The sequence below is a fragment of the Zosterops lateralis genome (assembly GCF_965231275.1).
Source record: "Zosterops lateralis genome assembly, chromosome: 2".
NCBI classification, from domain to species: Eukaryota; Metazoa; Chordata; class Aves; order Passeriformes; family Zosteropidae; genus Zosterops; species Zosterops lateralis.
In genome coordinates this window covers 14913657-14938676 of record NC_139763.1, presented here as the reverse complement: position 1 = coordinate 14938676, position 25020 = coordinate 14913657, and the positions used below count along the sequence as shown (strand labels likewise).

At 39.2% G+C, this 25020-nt stretch overlaps 1 protein-coding gene across 2 annotated transcripts in view; it reads left to right on the top strand.

Annotated features, from left to right (window-relative positions):
* The window catches only part of PHEX (phosphate regulating endopeptidase X-linked), a 104191-nt gene that overhangs the window by 20489 nt on the left and 58682 nt on the right, over positions 1-25020 (top strand). For both annotated transcript variants that reach the window (XM_083855407.1, XM_083855408.1), the window contains 8 exons: positions 1382-1468; positions 2523-2749; positions 5921-5989; positions 6551-6667; positions 9619-9702; positions 10014-10159; positions 17175-17268; positions 22365-22493. In XM_083855407.1, the coding sequence (XP_083711533.1) occupies positions 1382-1468; positions 2523-2749; positions 5921-5989; positions 6551-6667; positions 9619-9702; positions 10014-10159; positions 17175-17268; positions 22365-22493 (953 nt within the window). The remainder of the gene's footprint in view (positions 1-1381; positions 1469-2522; positions 2750-5920; positions 5990-6550; positions 6668-9618; positions 9703-10013; positions 10160-17174; positions 17269-22364; positions 22494-25020) is intronic.

Below are 25020 nucleotides of genomic sequence, written 5' to 3'. Positions count from 1 at the left end.
GAGAACAAGTGGCATTTGCTCATCACTATGGTATTCCTTGAGTAACAAAGTAATAAACAGTTTGAGGTCTGCATTATGGTCCCTGAGTGCTCACACGAGCTCAGGAGGGGAGTATCTAAGAGGGACAGCATGGCTGGTTCCTGAGGGTGCTATGGAAATTCTGGGAAATAAATGCTTTAAAATCCTGCCTCAAGCAGCAAGCTCCTAACTAATACTGAGACAAGCTGTGCAAACCCAGGCTGTTCTCAGCTGTAGAACCCAGCAGTCACACCTTTTGCTTCCCAGGAGAGGAGGCATTGCAGGGTGTACTCTGGCAAACTGGGCTGGAAGAGCAGGGCTGGAGAGTGAGCAGCTGCCACTGTTTGCAGGAGGGTGCTGCTTTTGCATGACAGTACCACCTCTTCAGTACTCTGCATGTCCCCAGCCAGTCCTGGCAGAGGAATAACGTTGCATTGACCTCGATCCAGCTGTATGTGGGAGCTGTTTGGTCTTGCCATGGCTGGTGTTCAGTGTCAGTGGTTCTCTGCATTCACAGGCCTCTGGGACTCTGGTATTGTACTTTGTTCTCCTTTTTGTGTGGAGCATGCTTCTCAGCATATTTGCACTGTGCTGTCTCTGCTCATTTGAAACCCAGAGCCCTGGGTGGTACTTTGGTGCAGGGAAGGAAGTCTTGAATTTTTCTAGGCTTTTTAGCTTTGGCTGAGCACACAGGAGGAGGGACTTGATGCCAGCCACTCCTTCCAGTGGTCCCAGTAACAATAAGGTAAGGCTGTGCAGGACCTGCTTGGGTCTTGCAAAACCAGACAAGGTCCAATAGAGTTTTCTAGCCCTGTTCATGTGCTGTGCTCAAGAGTTACCTTCTTCTCTTGGCCATGGAAGTGCTTGTGCTCTGCAGCACCTGAGCTCACATCTCTCTGAAGCTCATCTGCCTCTACATTTAGACACAGTACCTTTTATCTGCAGCTGCATCATGGCTGATTTACAGCTTTCATGTAGAATCCTGTAGCCTTCTCAGTTAGGTCCTGATTTCGTAACGTACCAGCACCAGAAGCTGAGCCACTTGAAAAAAATTCCTGACTCCCTGCCCTGTGTGTTGGTTCTCACCCTCACCCCACGACTGCCTGTCACCTCAGTTGCTGAGGGTAGCTGGTTGTGAGGATGAGTAACAAGCTGCATCTGTCATTTGGCTTTGTATCAGTTCTCTTAAAAATAAATAAATAAAAATTCCGTCTCTGTTGGGGATTGAAAAAGGTGCAAGTATGTCTGTGCTACTGCTTAAGAAAGTACACGTGGAGCCTCATACTTAATTAAACCAAATGCTGAAACAGGCAAACAGTGTCTATGTTTTCCAAAGTATTGAAAAAAATTATTTTTTTTTCAGCATTGCTAGAGAAACCCATCAGCAAAAGACGAGACAGTGAAGCTGTACAGAAGGCCAAGATCCTTTATGCATCCTGCATGAATGAGAGTAAGTGGATTGATTTGAGGAGGGCATAGATGTATTCCCTGCATTTATAAAGGCAGGCTTTTTATCTCTCTGCAGAGCTCTGTAAAGCTCTGTGCAGATGCATGGATTTTGCTGATACAGATTTAACTGAATGCAGTGGGTCTTTTCTACACCTGAAGCTGGCTACTGAGACTGAGGTACACCCAGGCACAAGAAATCAGTTTTAGAGAAACCTCTGCTTGTCAGCACTGTGAAGAGAGATTTATCTGTTCAAAAAGATGTTAAACTGTGCCCCAGGGTTGTGGGGTTAGCACCTGAGGTTAGTAAATCAGAGGAATCTTCTGATGAAATTCTCATACTGACATTTTCAAGAGCCTGTTGCTCATCACCTTCTACATTTCTCTAAATCTGTTTAATCAGAACTCTACCCCAGGGCTGGGTATAGACAGCCCTGGACTCTTTAGCTTTGGTATCTGCATGTTAAGCAAGTTAGCCACGTTTGCAGAGTGCGTCTCCTCAGCTTGTAGCTGCTGCTGTAAGGTAATGTACACTAATTTGGGACACATCACTACTCCTAGGTAGCTGCACAGGTGAAAGAAAGCCTGGAAGTCCCCTTTGTCCTTCTGACTCTTTCAGGATTTATTTCCTGCAGTTTTCTTCCAGCATGGCCTGTCTGACTGCCAGCAAGTGAGACAGCCTGCTCTAGAGCCTTGGTGCTCAGATGCTGCACCTCTGGCTTTGGTTATGATCAATAACCTCCCTCCCCAAAACCACTGAAGTTTCTATGCTAATTCCTAAGCAAGAAGTGTTTTGTTTGCTTGTTTTAAAAATTTACTTAATTCCAGGCTTTGCCTTTTTTCATAGGCACTGACTTGTCTCTCTTTTTCTTGATACAGATAAACAGGGTTGAATTTCTATGCTGCTGTGCTCACAGGCAGAGCAGAGGCTTTGAGTTTCAGCTATTGTGATTGCCTTGCCTGGAAATCAATTGATGCCAATAAATCTTTGTCTTGTGTGGCTGCTGCTGCACTTGAATTGTCTGGAATGTAATTGTTGTCACACTTTGACATTTCAGATAAAATTGAAAAAGCTGATGTGAAACCCCTGTTAAGTATACTGAAGCATTCACCCTTCCGCTGGCCTGTGCTGGAATCCAATATTGGACCTGAAGGGCTGTGGTCAGAAAGGAGGTTCAGCTTAGTCCAAGCCTTGGCAACTCTTCGTGGCCAATACAGCAGCTCTGTCTTCATCCGTCTGTATGTGGCTGCTGATGACAAAATCTCCAATCGCTACATCCTGAAGGTACAGTGCAGCATTTCTAATAGGGGTATTAGAAATACTTTGCAGGGTATTTTATGGTCTCTTTTTTAAAAAAACATGTTTACATACCAAATGTTTACATTTGATGGTTGTCATTATTATCTACTTACTTACAGATGTAGGTAGGTGCCAGTTTATGGGAATGTAGAAGCCACTAGCAACCACATGCTATTGAAAAGTATTTTTGTACAGGTTTTCTTCTTTCAAACGGAAAAAAAGTAATTAAAATGTCCAGTAGACCAATAGCCAGGGTCTATGTGCATGAGAATAAGAAGCCAATATCTAGTTCTGTGTTGATGCTGCTTATGAGTTTTCAATTGCATGAAGAATGGTTTTTATCTGTGAGGATGAAAAATGGTCCATCAGTAGCAGATACTTTGCACTTGAGCTGTTTTTCTTGAGATGGAAACACTTGATCTGGTGCTTATACAGCACTTCCCAATACAGATTTATCCCAAGTGCTTTTAAACATGAAATAAGAGAATTTACCATTTCCCTGAAATGCTATTGTTTTTAGACCAAAACATTACCAATTTGTTAATGGTGCATGGCATTGCACAACAGTTTAGTAAGAAAAAGACTCAAGAAATGTTGCCTCCCTGTAGTCTGCCAAAACTCCAGATAAAATTATATAACTGTGGCAAGACTGAGTGCCTGGGCCAAATGTATTGTTGTTTAAGAATGAATTCAGATGAGTAGCCAGAGCAGACCCTCCCTCTGTGGCTACAAGAAAATACTTCATGAAGGCAAGAAAGAAGAAACATAAGGAAATAAGAAAGTTATGATGACATTCATCACAGCAAAATAGGATCTATGATCCCTATTTTGCTAGCATCTTGGCTAGCTGTAGGAATGTAGCCAAGAATACAATGTATTTACGGACTGTGGTGGTGCTGCAGTGGATGTCAGTTCTAAGTCAGTTCTTCCACAAGTCTTTTGACTGAGGCATTTAACTGGCATAAAGCTGAAGGGTAACTTTTCCCCATCTCTAGGACATTTTCTGGATAGCCAACAGCAGATCAAGAGTTAGCTGTATTAAAGATGTCATTCTGCTACAATGCTGTTGAGATCCTGTCAGGTTTTTTTTCAACTGGAGACTCACTTAAAAGAACTAAAGCAGAAAAATCAGGGAGATGTTTATTTCGGTATCTCCTGTCATAATATTTCAGTTCAAGTCACCTGTCAGCAAAAGGCTGGGCAGGGACACTCTCACTGCTGGTCTTTTGGAAATGATTAATAACCAGCAGTACTTTCACTTGCTATGCTTAGGGGCACCTAGGAATTAAATATCTAACTGAAGCACTACATGCTGTGAATTACATACCATTCTGTAGGGTATTCTGATGTTAATTTGATTAGAACCTTGATCTGCAGAATGCATCAGCCAGTGCTTGACTTTGTCCATGTTTTAACAAATTCCCTGGGGTGTAGATGTACCACAGAGTATTTCAATCTGCTTGTGAAAATGGCTTTATTGCAAAATTCTTTTTGTTCAGCATTGCAAAATCATCAATAGGTCATAAAAGAAGTGGAAACTCCAAATAAATCTTTATTCAGCATTCAATATTATCTTTTTTTTTTTTTTTTTTCCGAAGCAGTCGGTTAACTTCTTTTGTTTATTTCTCATATTTGTGCTCTCTTGGTTTAATGTGCTGTCAAATCTTATTCTTAAGACCAGGGAATTTGAATGAGCATTTAATGTAACACTCACATAATTGAAATTCCCCAAATAACATGAAGTTAACTCTTGCAAAGACACACGCACAAAAAGCATAAGAGTATGGATTTTTTTTGCATCATTGTGCTGAGAAAAGAAAATTATGCTGTTTTACAAAAAATGAGAGTTACACTAAGCATCACAATTACTCCTTTTTGAGAGTGGTTTATTTGTTTATGGTATATTTTAAAGGTTGTGAATATCACCTAGTAGAGGAAAAGATTACATTTATTTATTCAGTTTAAATTCTAAGTTTTATTTGTTTCTTATGTGTAGAAAATGTGAAATATAAATCACTTTACCTAAAGTATTTAGATTAAAAAATACTTATATGAATTGTATTAATAAATACAATCTACTGTCACTAGACTTATCTTTTAAAAACAATTGCAACATCAAACCAAAAATGTTCAGAGTGTCAAAGCAATTGTTTCTGCTCCAATCAGTATCTTATTCAGAGTTTGGAAGCTGGTTGATTAAAGTTTTCAGCTTTGGCTTCTGTACCCTAACCTAACTTGATCACTTTGAAAAGTTCTGGAAAATCTCAGTTGCCAGTAGTTATTATAAAATACATGCTGTGCACTGAGTTTTTCCTGGTTAGGAATTTGAAGCAGTATGCAAATATTCCCATGTAGATGTTTCCCTCAAAACACTAAATGCAGATCTCAAACTTTCAGGCCTAATTCCAATATTAGGGTGAATGTAGACCAGAAAATCTGATTTGTGTTTAGATGGAGAAGATAAGTGAAGGTCAAAGTTCCATCTGGACTACTACACACCTTTAGCTAAAGTACTGGGGACATAACAATATCCTGTGCATGCAATCCTGGCTGGTAGCCACTTCAGTTTCAGTTCATCAGTTCAAAAGACTGAGTACATCACCCAGTGCTGGTCTAGGGTGAAGCTCAAAAGTGTAACCTCAGTTTCAGTCAAAAAAACCTAATGATGCTTCCCAGATAGTCAGCAGCTCACATGCTCCAGCACCTCAGGGGCATTTGGTGCACACACTAGGCTGGTGTGGTCCCAAGCTGACTCTTGTACCCCTGAAACAGGCATAGGATGAATGCATGGTCATCAGCACCAATGGTTTGATCCTGTAGGCCCAGTTCTTTTGCATTTCCTACTCACTGATATAGCTGTTTTAAACACCTAAATCACACCTGTGATTCTTTTCTTTAGGTGGCTTAGCTATAGCAGAGGTCATCTGAGGCTCCCCAGATCACAGCAATGTGATTTAGTTAATACCTGTCAGCACAGCATAGCATTTTCCTGTTGTTTTAAAATCCTGTTGAACTCAGACTGGTGCCGTGTTAGACATTTGCACAGAACTGCTGTAATTGCCATAAAAATATGAACCCTTCCAAAGTTTCTTGTCAGTTTATCTTTGAATCTGATGAATCTAGCTGTTAAATGTTACTTTGTGTTGTTTTTAACAGCTTGATCAAGCGAGCCTCTCTCTGTCATCTCGAGAGGATTACCTAGAAAATACCACAGAGGCCAAATCTGTAAGTATTGTCAGCTGGAAAATAGAGCCACCATTTTCCCCCTCATCTTTTTTCATTGTTGGTTTTGTTTCATTGAGTTCCAAACTGAGAAAAGGTTGTGCTTTGTTTGGATTTGGGTTTTGCAGGGTAGCAGAAAACCCCACTTCTATCAAAATACTCTTGTAAAGTTTCCTAAATGAAGCTTGCACTTGTATACAAGTACTTCTGTCCCATGTTGGTTGCTGTATTAGCTGGCCTAAAATACTGGTGTACATTTTTACACATTGTGTCTAATCCATTTGTAAGAGCTGGAAGTTGATAGTCTAATCCAGAACTGTCATTTACAGTTCCTGAGATTTGTACTCCCTGAACCACAGCAGTTATCTCTGTCATGCATGGTATTTTTTAACAGTGTTATTTCTCCTTTTTAACTTGCTTGGCACTGAAAGTAAGGAAAGCAAAACCTTGGTTCCTAAGGCATGGAAGTAGTCTACTCCTTCCCATAGCTGGGCATTTCTGGTCTATTGCTACAACTCTGCTCAAGAATCCTGTTGTCATTTCAGTCTTTCTCTTTCTTTGCAGTACCGAGATGCCTTTTTGCAGTTCATGGTTGATACAGCAGTGCTTCTGGGTGCAAACGCCTCTCGAGCTGAATCTGATATGAAATCAGTTCTAAAACTGGAAGTTAAAATAGCAGAGGTTGGTAATCTAATATAATCCTTTACTGAAATGGAAAGCCATTATATCAACAGTGTTAGCAATAGGGATTTTAGAAGCAGAAAGAAAGGAGCACATCCTGATGAAAAAAAGGATGAATAATATTTCTCCCTTAGTTAATTGTTAAACTGTAAATTTTATTCTCAGGGGAAAAACCTTAGCCAAATACCTTGGTGTTTTAAAACATAATACCAGCCAGGCTGACCAGAGGCAAGCCTGGGGGTGGCATGGCAATGTTTGAGGGATGGTGTATTATTAGCAAGGTGCTGTGGTGTGCCACCTCAATGGAGGTGGATGGAGATCCATATGGCAACAGAGATACAGGGATTGTTGATATTTTAGAAACTGTGGAAGTGCCTGAGGATAGTCCCATCTGAAAAGGTGATGAGATCAATATCCCAGCTGCAGTGCATCTACATCAATTCACTGCTACCCATGGGCAGCTAGAAAAATATGACATAACTCAAGACCTTACATGTCTTTTCCAACCTAAGTGATTCTATAATTTTGAAGCTGTGTAGAATCTGAGCTCCTGCTGTGCACCTGTGTTGAGAATATAATACCCTGTTGTTTAAGAAGCAGACTGGGCTGATTCTCTGTGGAACAGCCTAAAGGCAGTGCATGATTGACGTGGGATATTGGATCTTGGTGGTGAGAGAGTGGTGTTTACAGCAGTACCACCCTTAGCTCCTGAAGCGTTCCTGGAGTTGTCTTGGAAAGTGGATGAAAAACTCATGAGTTTTGATTTAGGAGATCAACTGAATTTAGCGAAGCTAAGCATATTTAAATCTGGTACTTCATTCTGACACTTGGTTAAATTTTTCTTCCCTCATGGAGTTTTAAATTATGCCACAGGATTATTGCAGGTTGAAGGAGTGCTTTTGCTTCTCTATATCTCTGTTTCAGTGTGGCTGTTACAGGAAGCAAGTTCATTATCATTTCAACCTCTACTAAAACTAGAGAGAAGGGTTGGCCTCAGTGTTGGGAAACCACCAAAAGTAAGGCTGCAGACTTGATGCTGGTTTGCAGAACTGCTAGCTGAGCTGAGTATTCCTTCAAATTGGCAAGGAAATAAGCTATCCCTGTGAAATGGTGGTCTCCTGTTAGAAGAGAAACCTGTTGCATGGGACAGGTGATGCAGCAGATGTCTTTTATCTGGATTCTGCTGTTGCAGGCTACAGGATGCTTCTTAATGGGGTGTTTGTATAGAAGTGAGACCACCCACAACAGTGGCCAATCAGTGTTTCCATCTCTCTGCTGAAAGGGAGGAAATTTTGTCAAATAACTAAGCCAAGCCCAATATTCATTTTCAGTTATTTAGCATGGAGGCACAAATACTTGCTTGTGACCCAGCACACTTGAAGAACAGTAAATATTTCTTCTGTCTAAGAGTGATGGCATCAGAAGATGTATCCTTAGCTCTGGTAGCCATAATGCTTTGCTTAACAAGTGTCTTACAGAGCTTTAATCCACAAAGTATGTAAGTGAAGCTGCTATGTAAAATGTCATGGATCATGTAACAACCCTCAGCATCAGTAATGCACATGGTTATGCAACAAGCCATGCCTGCTTATAGGTTCTTTTAGTAAGAATAATCCTCCTAATATCTGTCCAGATATTAGGCATGAGTCAATGGACATGGATTGCTGCATAAACCCTAATAAACAATGATTATATAAGCATCTTACTGTGATGGAGGTAGTCCTGTTTGTCACTGGAGATTTTACTGTATCATGTGTTCCTCTGCATTTTTTCAAGTAAACATATGTAATGGAGTGTTTCTATGCTCAGGAAGAGGCAGCAAGAATACTTTGGATATAGGAAGGAGTGGCATGCTTTGAGAGAGCTTGTTGTGTACAAAGATTTTTATTAAGTTTGAATCACAGGAGAAAGAGGGAAAGTTTTGAGAGGAAGGGAATAAATGGCTGCAAGAAGTGTTTAAAGATTTTTCAGATAAATGAAATTTGCAGAAAGGGAAAAGAAAGTGAATTTTTTTTCCTCTATGGCTTGAGCAATATTAAAACCATAAACACGTACTGGAGAATTTTGGCTGGAGAAGTGCCAGCTGTCTGGTTAGTCTGGCGTCAATCTCTGTCCTTTAGTCTGCCCAGCACACAGCCTGTTGTGTAGCATTTCCCTTGCAGCAGGGCTGGAATTGCCATCGGAAATTTTTGTTTCTCTTGAACACTGAGAAAATATTGAGCTATATCTTGTACTTTGTCTTACTATTATGAACCATAGGGCTGTCTTGGAGTCTGCATGTCCTTCTTGTCAGTTCTAAAAGGACTTGCTTCATATTTAGGATTTCTTTTGCTGAGGAACTTGAGATCTGGCTCCTCTGGTCACCCAGGTGAGAGGCCTGGTTGAGGAATGCTTTATTCATGTCTGGCCTATATATTCAGGTTTTCTGCTATGGAAATCAGGATGATGGGGTGAAATGAGGAGAAACTTGTGTGTATCTGGCTGTTCCCCCAGGTGAAGTAAAGCCCTAGCAAGAACACATTCAAATCCAAGACATGAGATGCACTTCCAGTTATGAAGATGCACCTATCTCAGATTTGACTAATTAAATCTGAAGTTGGCTTCTACTTGATAGGAAGGAATGAATAAGTATTAATAGTCAACCTGTACTTTTATCTCTTATGGATTAACATGTCGTTCCTTAGCATAATCAGAGCTAGATCAGTCTAGTAAGTCCAAAGAAGACATGCAGCTCATTAAATTTCCCAGTGATGAGTTAAACATAAAAGGAACTATGTTCCATTTCTTCTAGTTAAATGCAATCCTCAGAAATGGAAGTTAATGCCATAAATGTTTGGAAAACAGGTGGTGAGATATTTCTGCACTGGGATTATGAAGGATGGTAATGACATAAGAGTCCCTGAAAGATAAACCTTGTTTTGATGGTTTTGTGCATTTTTTCTCTTCACCAGATCATGATTCCATATGAAAATCGAACAAGTGAGGTGATGTACAATAAAATGAACATATCGGAGCTTACTGCCATGATTCCACAGGTTGGTTGGGGATAATTGAAAAATTATTCTTTTAGTATCTGACCTATATAATTAAAACTGTCTTTACTGTTCAGAGCAGCATGTTAAAGAAGCATCATTAGGAATGTGTGTGCTCATTTACAGTGTATGTTCTTTTAAATGCAGTTCCAACTTTAATGAGGATTGAAAACATATGTAATGACAAAGTTCAATAATTTCTAAGTTTTTAATAAGTAAAGCATTGAAAACCATTACTTTAAAAGGTATAACTTAGTTAATAAATAATTTCTCTTCATAATCTGCTTTAACCAGCCTTCTCTTTGTCATTGCAGTTTGACTGGCTGGGATACATCAAGAAGGTGATTGACACCAAACTCTATCCTGAGCTCAAAGATATAGGTCCTTCAGAAAATGTGATTGTCCGTGTTCCCCAGTACTTCAAAGATTTATTCAGGATACTAGAAAATGAAAGGAAAAAGTAAGGATTCTATGATGGTTTCACCCACACTTGTAAGGGGACATCAGATTCTGGGCTTTTTCTATTTTATTTTTTTTTCATGAGTTTCAGCTATTCTTGGAATCAAGTCTCTAGGCAAACAGTCTGTTTGGTTTTGTCTGAATGAGGATTTAGGTATTACCTTGTGCACAGCAGGAGAATTTTCAGTTTCAACACCTTTCTTCTATGGTTAACACAGGTTGCAATAAAGCTGCTCTTTCTAGATGCATTCAGCATCTTTTACTTGCATAGGGTCTTGTATCTTGGGAAATTCTTTACACCTGTAGAACATGGTGGAAAAATGCAGGTAGCTCAGATTAAACATGGTAGATGTGCTTTGCACAGGGAAGCAAGACAGCTTTGGGCAGTGGTGAAAACGTGACACCCCATTTGAAACATCCTTACTGATGACATCTAAGGGATTTCTGTGATAATTTGTTCTCTGAGGCATGTTACTGAACTTTAAAATAAATTTTGTTAAGATGTTGTTTCCAAATATGAGTCTTTGCTGATTGTACAGTATGGCCACCAACCAAATGTATTTCAGGAAAAAAAAATGCGAAGATTATTATATTGTCACTCTGTGTCTCTAGTGATGGAATACTTATATTAATTCATAGTGCCTGTAAAAACAGCACACAAATCATACAATAAGAAAAAGAAAAATTACTGATTTGCCTACAGACCATCAAATATTCTTTCTTAAAAAGATTCAGATAAGTAGGATTACTGCCACCAATATTAATCTATTGAAGAAATTTTTTAAAATTATTTGGGCTGTTCCTGCTTTCTAATTCAAAGTTTGTTACATTAGTGGGTATAAATGCGTGATTTAGAGGATGCATATCTAGCAAGATGACAGGGAATTAGTTATTCCCTACATACGAATACACTTAAATGCAAAAACATTCTGTAACTACAGAGTAAATACCTGGAGACTTTTTCCATTAGTTTCTTATTCAGGAAAATCTGAGTATTCAAGAGAAGTTAAGCCAGCCTGTATGTCATGGCAGAAGGAGTCTGGAGTGATGACCAGAAATAATTGCAATGCCTGTCTTTAGCAAAGCTCAAGAGCAGGTTTCTGACCTCACAGATCAGGGGGAGAGGGTGAGCAAAAACGGTCTTGGTATATTCACACTGCATATGTTATAGGTGTTAATGGCTTAGGCATTTTCTGCCCAGTCTTATCCTAAGAAATTTGCATCATAAAATGTTAGAAATGGCAAATAGTGCTAAACTGAACCCAAGCAGGCTTCCAATTCTTGAGTGTAAAATGTATCCAGACATCCCAGGCACAATAACCAAGTTTATGTTTATCTATTAGGTGATAATGTTCATTACTTAAAATGTCAGAGTCTGCTCCAGAGGTAACCTTGCTATCTGGCCTGATAAAATTAGGAAATCATCTTAATGTGAAATCCTACCAATGAGGTCTCAATATTTCCCTGTAGGGCGAACCCTGAAAGGTTAACAAGGATATTTTCTTTTAGGTAATCTCGTTTGTCATTCTCCATGACATTTTAAAGGTTTATTTAATGTAAAAAACATGAATTTGATTTGTTAATCAATTTTGTAAATATCTAGACCTGAAATTCCTAGAAAAGCATTTCAAAATTTTAGATTTGCTTCAGTGTTTTTAATGGGAATTATCTTATCATTTCAGGAGATGGAGTGTCATTAGGTAAAGCAGGTACTTCCACCAAGTTCATATTCTTTTCATTTACAAGGCTATCCCTAAAGTATACTTTTATTCCAGTGCCTTGTGTATCCTCTTCCTGAATGAGCACTCTGCTAGCCTGGGTACTATTTAAAATATCACAAAAATATGGGTCATGTCCCAGTGATCTGGTAAAATATTTCATAAAATTTGTTTCAGGTGGAGGAAAGAATGGAGTGAAAATTAACTCTGGCTACAGAAGCAGTTTGTGTTGGAGGTGGCAAGTTGTATGGACTCACAATCCTTGTATTAAAAATTTCTCCCATGGAGAACCTTCTGAGCAATCTTGAATTGTGAAATCAATCACAGGTCAATATTACTAGCAGAGAGCTCATTGACATGTTGTAACATGAATTTAGAAGAATTTTACTTAACTGCATATAATCAAGTTACTGTGTGGAGCTTGCAATAGGTGCAGCAGCGTGGTCAGAGGTTGGTCTGAACTCCCCAGGCCAGGGCACTGCTGTGACTCCAGCCCAGGAACTGGGCTCTCCCCAGTGAGCTGCCCAAGAGGCTCAGCAACCAGCCTGCAGGAGGTTTCATCAGCTTGGGGTTAGCTAGCCTTAGTCATGTCAGGTGCTGAAGTAAGTCATACCTTTGTAAGAGGTCTTCAGGGATTCTTTCAGCTTTTTGGTGTACTAATTCATTTTTAATGGGGTTTATCTCTGTTACAGGAAGAAGAGGGGTGTGTATGTTACCGTGATGTAAATGAGCAATGGCAGAGCTCCAGTGCAGCTGTGCCATGTGAGGGGGGAGATAGAACTGTGCTGGCACTAATTAGGAGCTTATATCCCTTCCCTGTTACCTGTGTGCTGGTGCTTTATGTGAGCCATAAATAGGATACTCTAAATTGCATCCTTTCTGGAGATCTTTGCAGCTGTTGAAAGAAGCAGCTTTATTATTTTCATAGATCTCAGCGTACATAATTAGTTTCAAAGAATTGTAGAATGGTTTGGATTGGAAGAGATCCTATAGATTACCTTGTTTGACCATCCTTGCCACAGACAGGAACACCTTGCACTAGGCTGGGTTGCTCAGAGCCCTACTGTGATGACCCACCCTGAAGGGCAAGAGCAGCCTGGACTTGAACACTTTCAGGGATGGGGCATCCACGGCTCCACTGGACAACATGTTCATGCCTCATCTCTCTCACAGTAAAGAATTTCCCCGTAATAGCTGATAAACCTATCCTTTTTCAGTGTAAAGCCAGTCTCCCTTGTCTTATCACTATATGTCCTTGTAAAATGTCCCTCTCCAGTTTTTTTTTGTAGCCTCCTTTTCCTTTGTCTTACCTTCCCACATATTTGCAGTATGGGACTATTAATTGAGAAGAACTCTAATTCATATAGCATATCACAAATTTTCTTCAGAGATGGATGGAGGCACTAGATCTCTTTTCTGGTCTTAGTATCCATCTGAAAAATTAGAGAAGTTACAATAATTTGTCTTGAATTAGTGCCTCTAGCAGTAGAGGCAAAAGTTTTTCAGTACTTATAATTTGATTCGTGACTCAATTCTGAATACATTTTTCAAACAGATAAAAAATTTATGAAAGAGATCTTTTTCTTAAAATATCAATTAATTTTTCTACCTATCTCATATTAAATCTGTCCTCTTTAATTGCTACCATGTCTGTTGATTAAAATACTGCAAACTCAAAGAATTTTACATGAGCAACCTACTTTATTCTCAGACAGGACAGAAAGTACTTTAGTAAATATTCATAAGTACTGGTTTAATTTTAACTGTCCCAGCAAACAATCTCTCTACCACTTCCTTTGGGAGTGTGTGTCACAATAAGGGTCATACTGCCTAAAAGTCAGCCTACACTTTCTGCAACTGGCGTTTGGAAGTTAAAATAGAGTGTACTCTTCTGAAAGCTTACAACGACAAATAGTCTGGTCTCATCAAAAGAGCATAGAGGAGTTTTATCTTTTATTTGTGTACTGGATTTTGCTCCCTGTGTTGAGATTAACTTCTCTGAGCCTTAGTGAATTTATTTGTGAAACTGGGATAAAAATCACCCCAAGATCTGCACAGTAGTAACTTTATCAGCAAAAAGTGTCAGTTTTTAAGCCAACTGACAATAACCAAATTATTTGAAGTTTGCATAGTTAGCCTAAAATGTAAAATAATCATCTCCCAAATAGGTAAACAAATTCAGATAAATTACTGTTTTAGTTTGTTTTGGAAAACAAACTAAAGCACCCTGCACTTCAAACGCGTGACAACAAACCCCCTCAACCTTTCCACCTGTTGCCCACCCTCCCAATAATAAGCATTCAAGTGGAACCTTCCTGGGATTTTTTTGCGTTGTAGATTCATTTTGGTTACAATCTGGAATTATTACTGTCTCACCATACAGCTTGGTTTTAGCATGTGTCAGCCTTTTCCCTCCCAAATTAAAACAATCCCCAATTAATTATATTTCCTGCAACTGTCATCTGTCTTCATTACTTATACCTGACAAAAACATTTCTGAATTCTTGTTGATATTACTTCTCGGGTTTAATCTGGTTTTTTCTCACCCGAGATTCCAAGGCTGGTGGTTTGTGTGGGCACGAATGGAGTGATTTTCCCTCTTGACCTCTGAAGGATTTAGGGTCTGCTGTCTGACTCTGTGTCTCTGTGTTCTGTGCTGAGCTCAGTGCAGCGCGAGAATGAAGGGAGTCTCAAGGTCTCGGTTTTCTTGGTTTCTCACGTTGTTTATTAGTTCTTATCTTACAATTCTCTGTGTCCAGCCAAGATGTTCACAGCAGCTTGGACACGAGGTGACTCCCCCCCGTGATGGGAGGTTGCTACCTCTTATACAGATAACTACGTACCATTATTTACAATTCTGTGCCAATGTCTATCACCTATACTAACAGAGTCATTTCTACTTTGACCCAATCCACTGAAACTACTTTGTGCCCACGTCACTGCAGAAGATGGATGCCAAGGGAGAAGAAGAACAACTCAGGGTACTGCCCTAAAATCTCCATCTTGTCCCTTTGCATCTACATTCTAAAAATCCAAAACTACAAAATCTTCTACACAGTGATAAACTACACTACTCTCTGTCACACATTTGTGACTTGCAATTCTTCTCTCTGTTGGATGTTTTTCACATGGACCAAAATCAAAGACTGTGTCTTCCTGGGCTCTGTGCCAGGCAAACCCCCTGCACAGACCCCAGACCCTCTTTCTCGGGCCCCAGGCCTCTCTACCAAGGTCTGTGACCATCCAGGGTGCCCAGAGGGCTGCCCTGGACTCCAACAATTACTGTCTTTCAATAAGTCACCGTTTTGAGACCCAGCCTTTATGAATTTCAGTCTTTCATTCACTACCAGTTTGATAGAGGTTCCCCACCTCAAACATAAGGACAAACATTGCTGTGTGAAAATAAGTACACAGAAGAGAATTGATTTTGGTTTTGGTGGTGATTAAGTACAAAATTGTAATATAAATTGATGTGTGATAGCGATTTATTTAGCTAAGGATTTTACCTAAGGCTTTTGATTAGAAGCAAATCTTTAACCTTTTAATCTGTGAGATTTGTGTAAATGCTGCAGAAGTTGCTATAGCTGGATATTCTTCAGCTCTGCTGAAATATCTGAGGCAGATTGTTGTGAGGTTTCTGGAGTTCATGTCATTTACCAAAACAATGAGAGCTGAGTGCTTTTAGGGTGCTTCACTTGTCATTGAGTGAGAAAATTCCACATTGTCAGAAACTTGTTAAGGAAAAATCTGAGCTTTGTGGCATTTCTTAGGTTGAAATGAATTTTTAATGACCCTAAACATTATCTCAAGATGGTATGATTATCTAAACAGAGCTAACTATTTTGGCTTTTGTGGCACATACTGTCTTATAAATGTATATTATTAATGCTAAAAAATCCTTTTCAGATATGTTTTGCAATTATTGTGGGCATTTAGGTGCACTATAGAGTATATCTGTGTACTAAAAGAGGGAGTATACCCAGTATGAGAGGTGCAACAACACATCTTTAACTGAGGCTTTGTGTGGGTGGACTGGAGCTTAGTTAGAGGCAAAACTGAAGTTATGTCTCAAGCAAATGCTGCTGTCAAGGCAGCATGCCCACAAAGTGTGCTTCCAAGCTGTTATGATTCAGAGGAGGGAACTGCTTGGGATGTGCTTCTGAGTGAAGCTAATGGAGTGACACTGCAGCAACAGCTGCATTGCCCCACACTTATGGCAGTGGGAGATTGCAGGAATGGGAGTTTTAGAGATGGGGGAGTTGTTCAGACAGTCCATAACAGCACTCTCGTTTGCATAGAAGCCATTTTCCTACCTACAGAGAAGTCTATAGCCTGTCAAAAATAATATGTATATCCCCGTGGGGAACAAATAACATTTGAATATCCTAGCTTTGAAGCAATGACTATCCTTGAAAAATGTGTCATCTATAAAAGAAGATGAGGATAAGAAGTGTAGGCCATTGTTGGACTTGCTTTGAGACTGTTTGAATTGCACTTGTTTTGAGACTGTTTGAATATTTCAGAATGCACTCTTAGCTCATGCAGCCACTGATGAACATGGAGAGAGATCAATTTCTGGATAAATCCTCCAGTCAGGTGCCCAAAGTTTTAGAAAAGGGGCATGGATTCCAGATCTCCTAGGAATTTTAAACAAGCTCTTCCTTGATCTCTCAGCCTCAATTCTTATAAGATTTTTGTTACTGACACTTCTCTTTTTTTGGTATTTCAGTTATCCATCTGACAAAATAGGAATGGTAATACTTTAATAACTTTGTGAATAGTAGAAGTTTTCAAAGCATATTGATAACTTCAAATGAAAGATACAAATATGAGATAATGAGAGTGTATGGGATGGACCGTTATCTATTCTGTTACCATTTATGTGCCCTACTAATGAGGGGAGATAACATTCACTTTGATCTATAAAAGAAAAAAACAGTTAATCTCTGGATAGAACTTTGATTCCACTATTACTATAACACAGTTCTTGGCACTTCCAAGGAAAATGAAAACTGCCTTTTAGAAAAAAGAAATTATCTAAAAATGATGTACAAGGTGATGGACCTGTTATACATAATCCTTCGAAGATTATTATTATGGGACAATTATATGTTAAATGGCTGGAATCATACAGATTCTACTGTGTAATTGGGATTTATCAATTTGGCCATCAGTCATTAATTTTTTAGGTGAAATTTCCACCATTCAGGTAAAATGTTTGTAGAGCTGTTTCTGTGAGTGCTTTGTGGTACTTCATATGTGTTTACATGTCTGATAAAAATATGCTTGATTTGACAGGACTCTTGCCAATTACCTGGTGTGGAGGATGGTTTATTCAAGGTTATTTAACCTCAGCAGACGTTTTCAGTATCGGTGGCTGGAATTTTCTCGGGTAAGATTTGCTTTCATAGCATTTACAAGGGTCCTAGTGTTGATACAGTTGGTTTCCCTTATAGTTACATATATGTTAAAGTTTATACCTTTGCAAAACACAAAATGTTTTCCATGCTGGATAAATTTCTTGAATAAACTTTCTTTTTTTTCTTTTGAAGACACTTTCTAAAGCAATTGGAATACATATTTTTGTGTATAACACTAAGACATTTATAAGAACTAATATGACACTAAAACAGAAAAGTTTTTTGGATGATGTTCAAGAGGTTTTAGAACATCCCCTTTTAAAAAACTTGGTCTTCTTTTTCAGAAACTTGAAGTAGGTTATGTGGGCTGTGACATTCAGGCCAAGCCCTTTTGACCAAAATCTAAACTTTTTGAAAACTACTGTTTGCCCTCATGTGAATACAGCTCTAGTAAAAGAGAAGTCTAGGATTTCACTTTTTTAAAGCTTGCTCAAACTTCTCTCATGCTCTAATGCCAACGTCGCATGATGTCTATTTAGCACAAGAGTACCCAGCCACTTCCACAGAGAAGATGATCAAGTGCCTTTCAGCTTGGGGTTGCAGAACCAGAAAACTTCCACAAGCTGTGAAAGCAGAACTAATTATCTGTTCAGTAATATGGGCATTTATGTAGAACACATACATTTGATTAAGTGAACCTTGAATAGAAAGCCACCTTGGTAATCGTGTGGGCAGTGTAAAGGCTTCTTAAGTAAAGCAAGGATGAAATTGAAACTGAATGGAACTTTGTCTTCTGTCTAAGCCCCTTTGGATGGTGAACTTTGTTTGCCATTATGAAAATTGGCTGACAGTAGGAGACTGGCACAGTGCAGGAGGTGTGGGTGTTCTGGCTTCCTTGGTGAGGCATGCAGGTGACTAATTGAAGAACCTATACTGTTTTTCCTTGAGTAATACTGGAATAATTCTGTGTTGATCACATACCTAAAAATAAACTCCAATAGCTTGATGGAAACTACACAGGAAAGGCAGCCTCTTGTATTTCTGAGATCATATTCAAAATAGTCTTGTTAAAGATGCTATTTTCTTCATGTAAAATATGATAAACTGGCTGTCAGAACCACAGTGACAAGTTTGTAGGTGTCCCCTCCTGGGACATTTCTTGCTAGTCAGGTAAAATAGATTGATGCTGGCTATCAGCCAGCATGTGGCATAATACAGAATTACACTGAGTTACATAATGGCCACAAAAAATCCTGAAAGGGAACATTAATTGTATACTGTGCATTTTAATATGGTAACTGGCTGCTGTCACATCTCTGGGACACAGAAGCTTAGGGAGAAATCTAATTTAAAGTGATTCAGTGCTTATTAATAATCTCATCAAGGCTGTCATAGAATTGGGTCAAACTGGAAGGGATCACAGTGGGGTCATCTGGTCCAACCTCCCTCCCTGCTCAAACAGGGCCATCCCAGAGCACATGGCACAGGGTTTTGCCCAGATGTTTTTGAACATCTCCAGTGGAGGAGATTCCACACCCTCTCTTGGCAATCTGTGCCAGTGTTCATTCACTGCACAGGGAAGAAATTCTTCCTCACGTTCAGCTGGAACTTCCTGTGCATCAGTTTCTGCCTCTGGTCCTATTGCTCAGCATGACAGAAAAGAGCCTCCAAAAGGCTCCATCCTTTTGGCACCTCCTCCTCAGATATTCTTAGGCATTGATGAGGTCCCCTTTCAATTTTCTCTTCTGAGAGCTGAACAGGCTCAACTCCCTCAGTCTCTCTTTGTAAGAGAGATCTTCAGTCCCTTAATCATATTTGTTGTGCTCCACTGGACCCACTCCAGGATCTCCAGGTCTCTCTTGTCCTGAGGCAAGACACAGCACTCCAGACCAGCCTCCCTGGGGCTGAGTGGAGGGGCAGGATCCCCTCCCTGCCTTGCTGGCAGTGCTCTCCCTGATGCCCCCCAGGATCCCATTGCCCTCCTGGCTCCAGGGCACTGCTGGCCCATGGACAGCTCATTGTCCCCCAGCAGCCCCAGGCCCTTCCCTGCAGAGCTGCTCCAGCAGGTCAGTCCCAGCCTGTGCTGGTGCCTGGGGTTGTCCCTCCCCAGTGCAGGGCCCTGCATTTGCCTTTGCTGAATTCCAGACCGTTCCTGTGCCCATCCCTCCAGCCTGGCAAGGCCCTTCTGAAGGGCTGCAGAGCTCTGGGGGTATCAGCCACTCCTGCCAGCTCTGTGCCCTCAGTGAACTCCCTGAGGAGGCCTCTGCCCTTCCTCCAAGTCACTGATGGATGAGTTAAACAATACTGGCCATGTAAATGGCTGTGAAAGTTACAGCACAGTAAAAGCAGTGAATCAGCAGCTCATTCCTGTTATCTGCCCCTGGGACCTGGAGATGGAGAGTTAGTTGAGTGAAGTAAACAGCAGTAGCTAATAGTTAATAGGTAAAGTTAATTGGAGTAAACAGCTCAGTGGAACAGACTTCACAGGTCAATAGAAAGGAATTTCAAGGATTGCACGGCATTGGATTAGTCTATTGTTGAATAGATTTGTCTAGTCAAAGGATGAAGAACTAGAGACACTTTAGAATCATAAAAAGGACCCACCAACCCCTTGTCAGGTAAGTGAATAAAACTTTGTATTGCTACTAAAAAGATATGACCATGAGATAAAAGTGACCCTTAAAGGAAAGGATGTATTTTATACATTCGTTGTTTCATTAATTCAGTCAGTCTCAACCATCACAAGCAGACTATTTTTTTTCACCAGTTCTCATTTTCTATTTGTGGCTTTTATACCTTGAGTGTAGAAATCTTGGCACCAGGGCCTTAAAATCTTTGCAAGGAGAAGGAAAAATACATGATGAGACTTTAAAAGAACTTCAGGTTTAGAAATAGGACAAACCTGCTGACTCAAGAGAAAGTGCTTTGAGTACCACATCAGCAACTATCAGCAGCTCCTCTGCAGTGGCACTTTGAGACCTTGTAAATGTGCAGTGGCACCTGGGGAAGAGGTTGGTTAATTGTGTCGTGAAGCTCTGAATTGACTGGGAGGGCTTGAAACCTGCTATTTATAGCCACTGTTACTACCTGAAGTACTGTGTTTTAGAGTGGTACATTAATATTAGGAGGACCATTTGAGGGAGTTCCTGTTGGCTGTTGTAACATAAATATCAATAAACCAGCTGTGAGATATAATCTATTCCTCTCAGCTCTATTTTTATTGGTCTCACAGCCTGTGCTGCCTTTATGTCCTCCTTACAGTCAAGCCTCCCTCAAAATAATTATAATTATTATGTTGTAATAATAGTATGTCACAGTCTAAAAGCCAGCTCTGTCTCCCGACTATTTCTATGGTTGATGCATACTCATAGCCTTTGGAAGGAATTTCAAGCTCTGATGACTAATGCCATAACTCCCCTTCTTCCCCTTGCATCAGGAAAAACTCCTTTGCAGGTTTACTCTCACCCCAGAGAGAAATTTTCTTCACTTCTGTTCTTACCTTTCTTTGAGTGTTTTGTTATGTTACGTAAAAAGGTTGAAGAATTTGGAAAAGAAGTTGATTGTCAAATTTGGCTCTGTTTAGAAAAAATATCACCTTATTATGTATTGGTTTGACTAATAGGGTTTTCTTTTAGAAGCAATGTACTCTTTGCCATCGAAAATCTATTACTGCATACACAGTATTAATAAAAAGCATTTGGAAATGCAATTCACTGGTGTATTTAAGTGTGAGTCATTGATTATGCTTAATTACAGACAATATGATAGGGAAAATCAATCTTTGAACTACCAAAATATCTCACCTTCAATAGCTGAGGGTTAAGCTGCTCTGGAATTTTCCAATGAAATCTTTTCCTATTGGAAAAAGATAAATCCAAACCCTTCAGTTTTGCTGGACATTTAATCTTCTGCTCAAAGGAGGAGAATAATGGGGAAAAAGAAAAGGCCCAGAAAGTGCAAAATTGGTGCTTAAGAGGCTTTTATAATCTGTGAGAGGCCAAAATCCATATCCCACCTGCTCTGGTCTGGTGCTGACTATACTCTGCCTTTACACAGCTCTCAGGTGTTAACTGCTGGACTGGGATTGGGATTGGGCTTGTTCTCTGTGGAAAAGTTTAAAAACTTCCTTACGTGGAAAGGGAACACTTTGAACCTTGAAAATAATGAAATTTTTTAAAATCAGCACTGCTTATTGCTTCCATGGACCCACATCCTATCTTGTGTGCGGGATTTATTTACACAAACTAGATCTTGATGGGTAATGTAATGTTAGCTGGGTAAGCACCCACAGTAATAACATTCTTCCTCTGAGAAATCAAAACCAAGGCAGCAAGCGCTCTTGAGTTCTGTTTCGCCTTGTTCCTTGTTGTGTTAGCCATTGACTGTTTTTTTTTGAAGCTTATTTATGGTGACATCATCAGAGTCTGAAAGTATGTATTTTATACCATTCCTTTAGTAAAATATGCAACTTGTCCTACCAACATCTTTCTACTGCAACATAGACTGATTTTTTTTTATTTTTGGGGGGAGACAAACATATTCAGTGCTCTTGATGATTCAAACTGATGATTATTTTCTCCTGAAAATGCTTCATTTGGGAAAGGAACTGAAAGCAACTCTTATACACAAACTACCATAAAAGTAGTTGGACAAGTAAATGACAAAAAGGTGTGGACACGTACCCATCTGTGTTAGATGTTATTAGTTCATAGCAATGGAGGGCTTTGCAGGAGGTGTTTCATAAGGACTAACCCAATTTCCCAATTTTCATGAAGACAATTTCCCTAGGCTTCTCACCCTGTCAGAGGAGAGGCAAATGTTTTCAGGAGATACCTCACAGCAGGGTTTTCCTAGAGGAAATTGTCTTTCTACTTAACACAGAAAGAATACCAAGATTAGTCCAACATTAGCACTAATTCTCTAAGTCACTGCTATCATTATCCTGTTCTTAAGTTTAAAATCATTTAAACAGGTTTTTTGTAGTGTTCAAAGTATTTGTCATCACATTGGATGAAAATAGAAATAACTCTAAAGTATCAATAATGTTTCCTTTTGGTGGCTTTTTTTGACAAATGTTCTTTGGCCTATACCACGTGTGGGTTCTTAAACAGTATGCCCCTGTCAACAGGTGATCCATGGGACTACAACTTTGCTGCCTCAGTGGGATAAATGTGTGGACCTTGTAGAAAATGCCCTTCCCTATGTTGTGGGTAAGATGTTTGTGAAAGCCCATTTTCAAGAAGACAAGAAAGAGATGGTAAGTCCTCTGCAATCTCTGTCTGGAAATTTTCAATTAGTGGTTTCAACCTCACAAATTGCTGATGTTAGAACAAAGTTTAAAAGAGATAAGATTCTTAAAAATGTTTTAATTGAATTAAAAAACCCCAAAACATGAGGAGAAAATTGAACAAATTTGAAGAAGTGTTACCTTTCTGCACATCTGGGCACTGCCCCATCTTTCATCTGTAGTCCTTCAGACAAATAAGCAGCCAGTTCAAAAACAGGTTGAATGCTGTCAATTTATGTAAATAGTGAAAGCCAGGTTGTGCAGGAACAGAGTGAGGCGTATTGATGAGAAATTAGTGTAGCTAATATAATTTATTATAGTAAAGTTTTTACTGACTAATCAAAAAACTAGTTGAGATTCCTCTGCTTTAGGACTACCCTTTGAAAGCTGTGACTGCTACACCTGTAATCTAAGCAAGAAATGTGACTGACGTCTGGCCCAAGTTAAGGGAAGCTGAGAGCCACATAGTGAGAGTTTATATTTGTGATTCAATTCTTTTCTACTGAATAGCAGAAGGACATATTCATCCATACATTTGAGTCTAGGGAGATGTTCATCCTCATTCTAAAATTTCAACAATAGCTATGTTATTGCTCCTCTCAATAGCATATTCAAATAATTAATTACCCTTCACAATAATGTATGACTTATTTTCAGTTCATGTTTTCCTTATAAGGTTTTCCAATATCTGCTTTTACAGCCATTGATTTTCCAGCAGTAATCAATTTTAAATTGACTTCTTTGGTCATTGAACTTATCTTTCCATGCAGGAGAGGCACAACCATTTAGGAAATGGCATGAGATGGCACCCTGTGCAGGGAGCAACAGCTCTGTGAAACCCCTGCACTGCCCTGCCTCAGCAGCCTGAGTTGCCTGTTTGACTTTAGCTACTTGGAATACTTTCTCAGGGAAGGAAATCAAAAATCACAAAAAAGTTTTAGAAATCACACACTTATTTGACTTGCACAAATCTTTGTCATCTGTTTCCCTCTCAGGTTCTGCATTTCTTTTCATATTTGCCTTCATCTAGAGTTTTCTCTGAGATCCAGCTTTTCAATCCACTTTTTCTTGATCCAGTTTGTAATGTGCTATTTGGCCATTTTGTAGCAAAAATATGCCAGGCATATGCAGTGTGTTATCCTGCACAGATAAGTGGGAAGAGTAGGAGTATAAGAAATGTACACTTTATGGAGGGGATGGACACTTTTTCATATTTGCATATGTGAGGGGAAATTATGAGAAGCAGATAGAGCAGAGACTGGTTTCTCTTGAAATGTGAGTTAATTGGAATATTTCTTAGTGTGCACATTCCTTTTAGACCAAAGCTTTGGAAAATTATCAAGTCTGAATTCACAGTAGCACCCATAGTCAGAAATGTATATAAAATTCATAGTGTAGGTCACAACATTCAGTCTTAAAATGGACAACCTGTGAAGATAAAATTACATACAGGTGAAATTCATTGGATTTAATTTAGAAGTGTGCTTTTCAAGTTAATAATTTGTGGTGTTATCATTTTCATTTCACTGGTTTTCAGTTCTATTTCTCTTTTTTAAGCATTAAGAAAGCATGTGAGTAAAGCACTCTTATTTGTACAGGGTTTCCCCCTCTCTTTTTTTTTCTTTTCTAGCTTACAGCATATATCTGTCTATGATAAGCAAATCCTGAGTTTCGAATAATATGGATTCTTTCCCTCACCACATTTTGTGATTGATGTTTCATACCTTAGATACTTCTCCCTTTTTTTTTTTTTCTTTTTTTTTTTTTTTTTTTTTTTTTTTTTTTATCAAGAAAGACATTATTTGTGTCTAAATATAGCACCGCTTCTAACTCAGAGTGCCTGCAGTGTTTTTTACAGATACGCCTGAGCAGTTTCAGTAATAACTTCGATAGCAGGAATAGGTTTCTGCCCCTGCCCCCTGCAGCTACAGCTGCTGCATAAAGCCTAAGTATACACCAGGGCCCAGCTGCAGAGCTTGAGTTTGAACTTGTAACCTCCAAATGCAGGGAGTTCACCTCATTAGTGAAGGAAGTTAATTGAGTCAGTGCTCTGTCACCAATATCTTTAAGCTACCCTAGTTCCTGGGATGTAGTTTACTGTGAATGTTCACTCTTTAGTCATATTTAATGCTAGACTTGCTCTGGTTGACCCATATTGCCTCTAAAAATAAGAAAATGTATTTTGAAAAGAGTAGGAAAAAAATGAATAATCCAAGGAACTTTGCTGCATTTTTTCTGACTGCATCACAAATAAAAGACAGTTCCAGATTAAAATATTCTCTGATACATTAATGAAAATTCAGCTAAAAGTAATGTTATTTTTGAGGGTTTAGTCCCTGCTTTTAATGACATTTCAGATCTACTAGATTTATAGAATGAGATTATACAAATCTCTGCTGCTTGACATTTTCATTATTTTTAAATGTAACATAACTGATAACGCAAAGTTCCAATAAGTCTTCATCTAATGGGTATCTGTCATGTCTTGTGCTGTCTC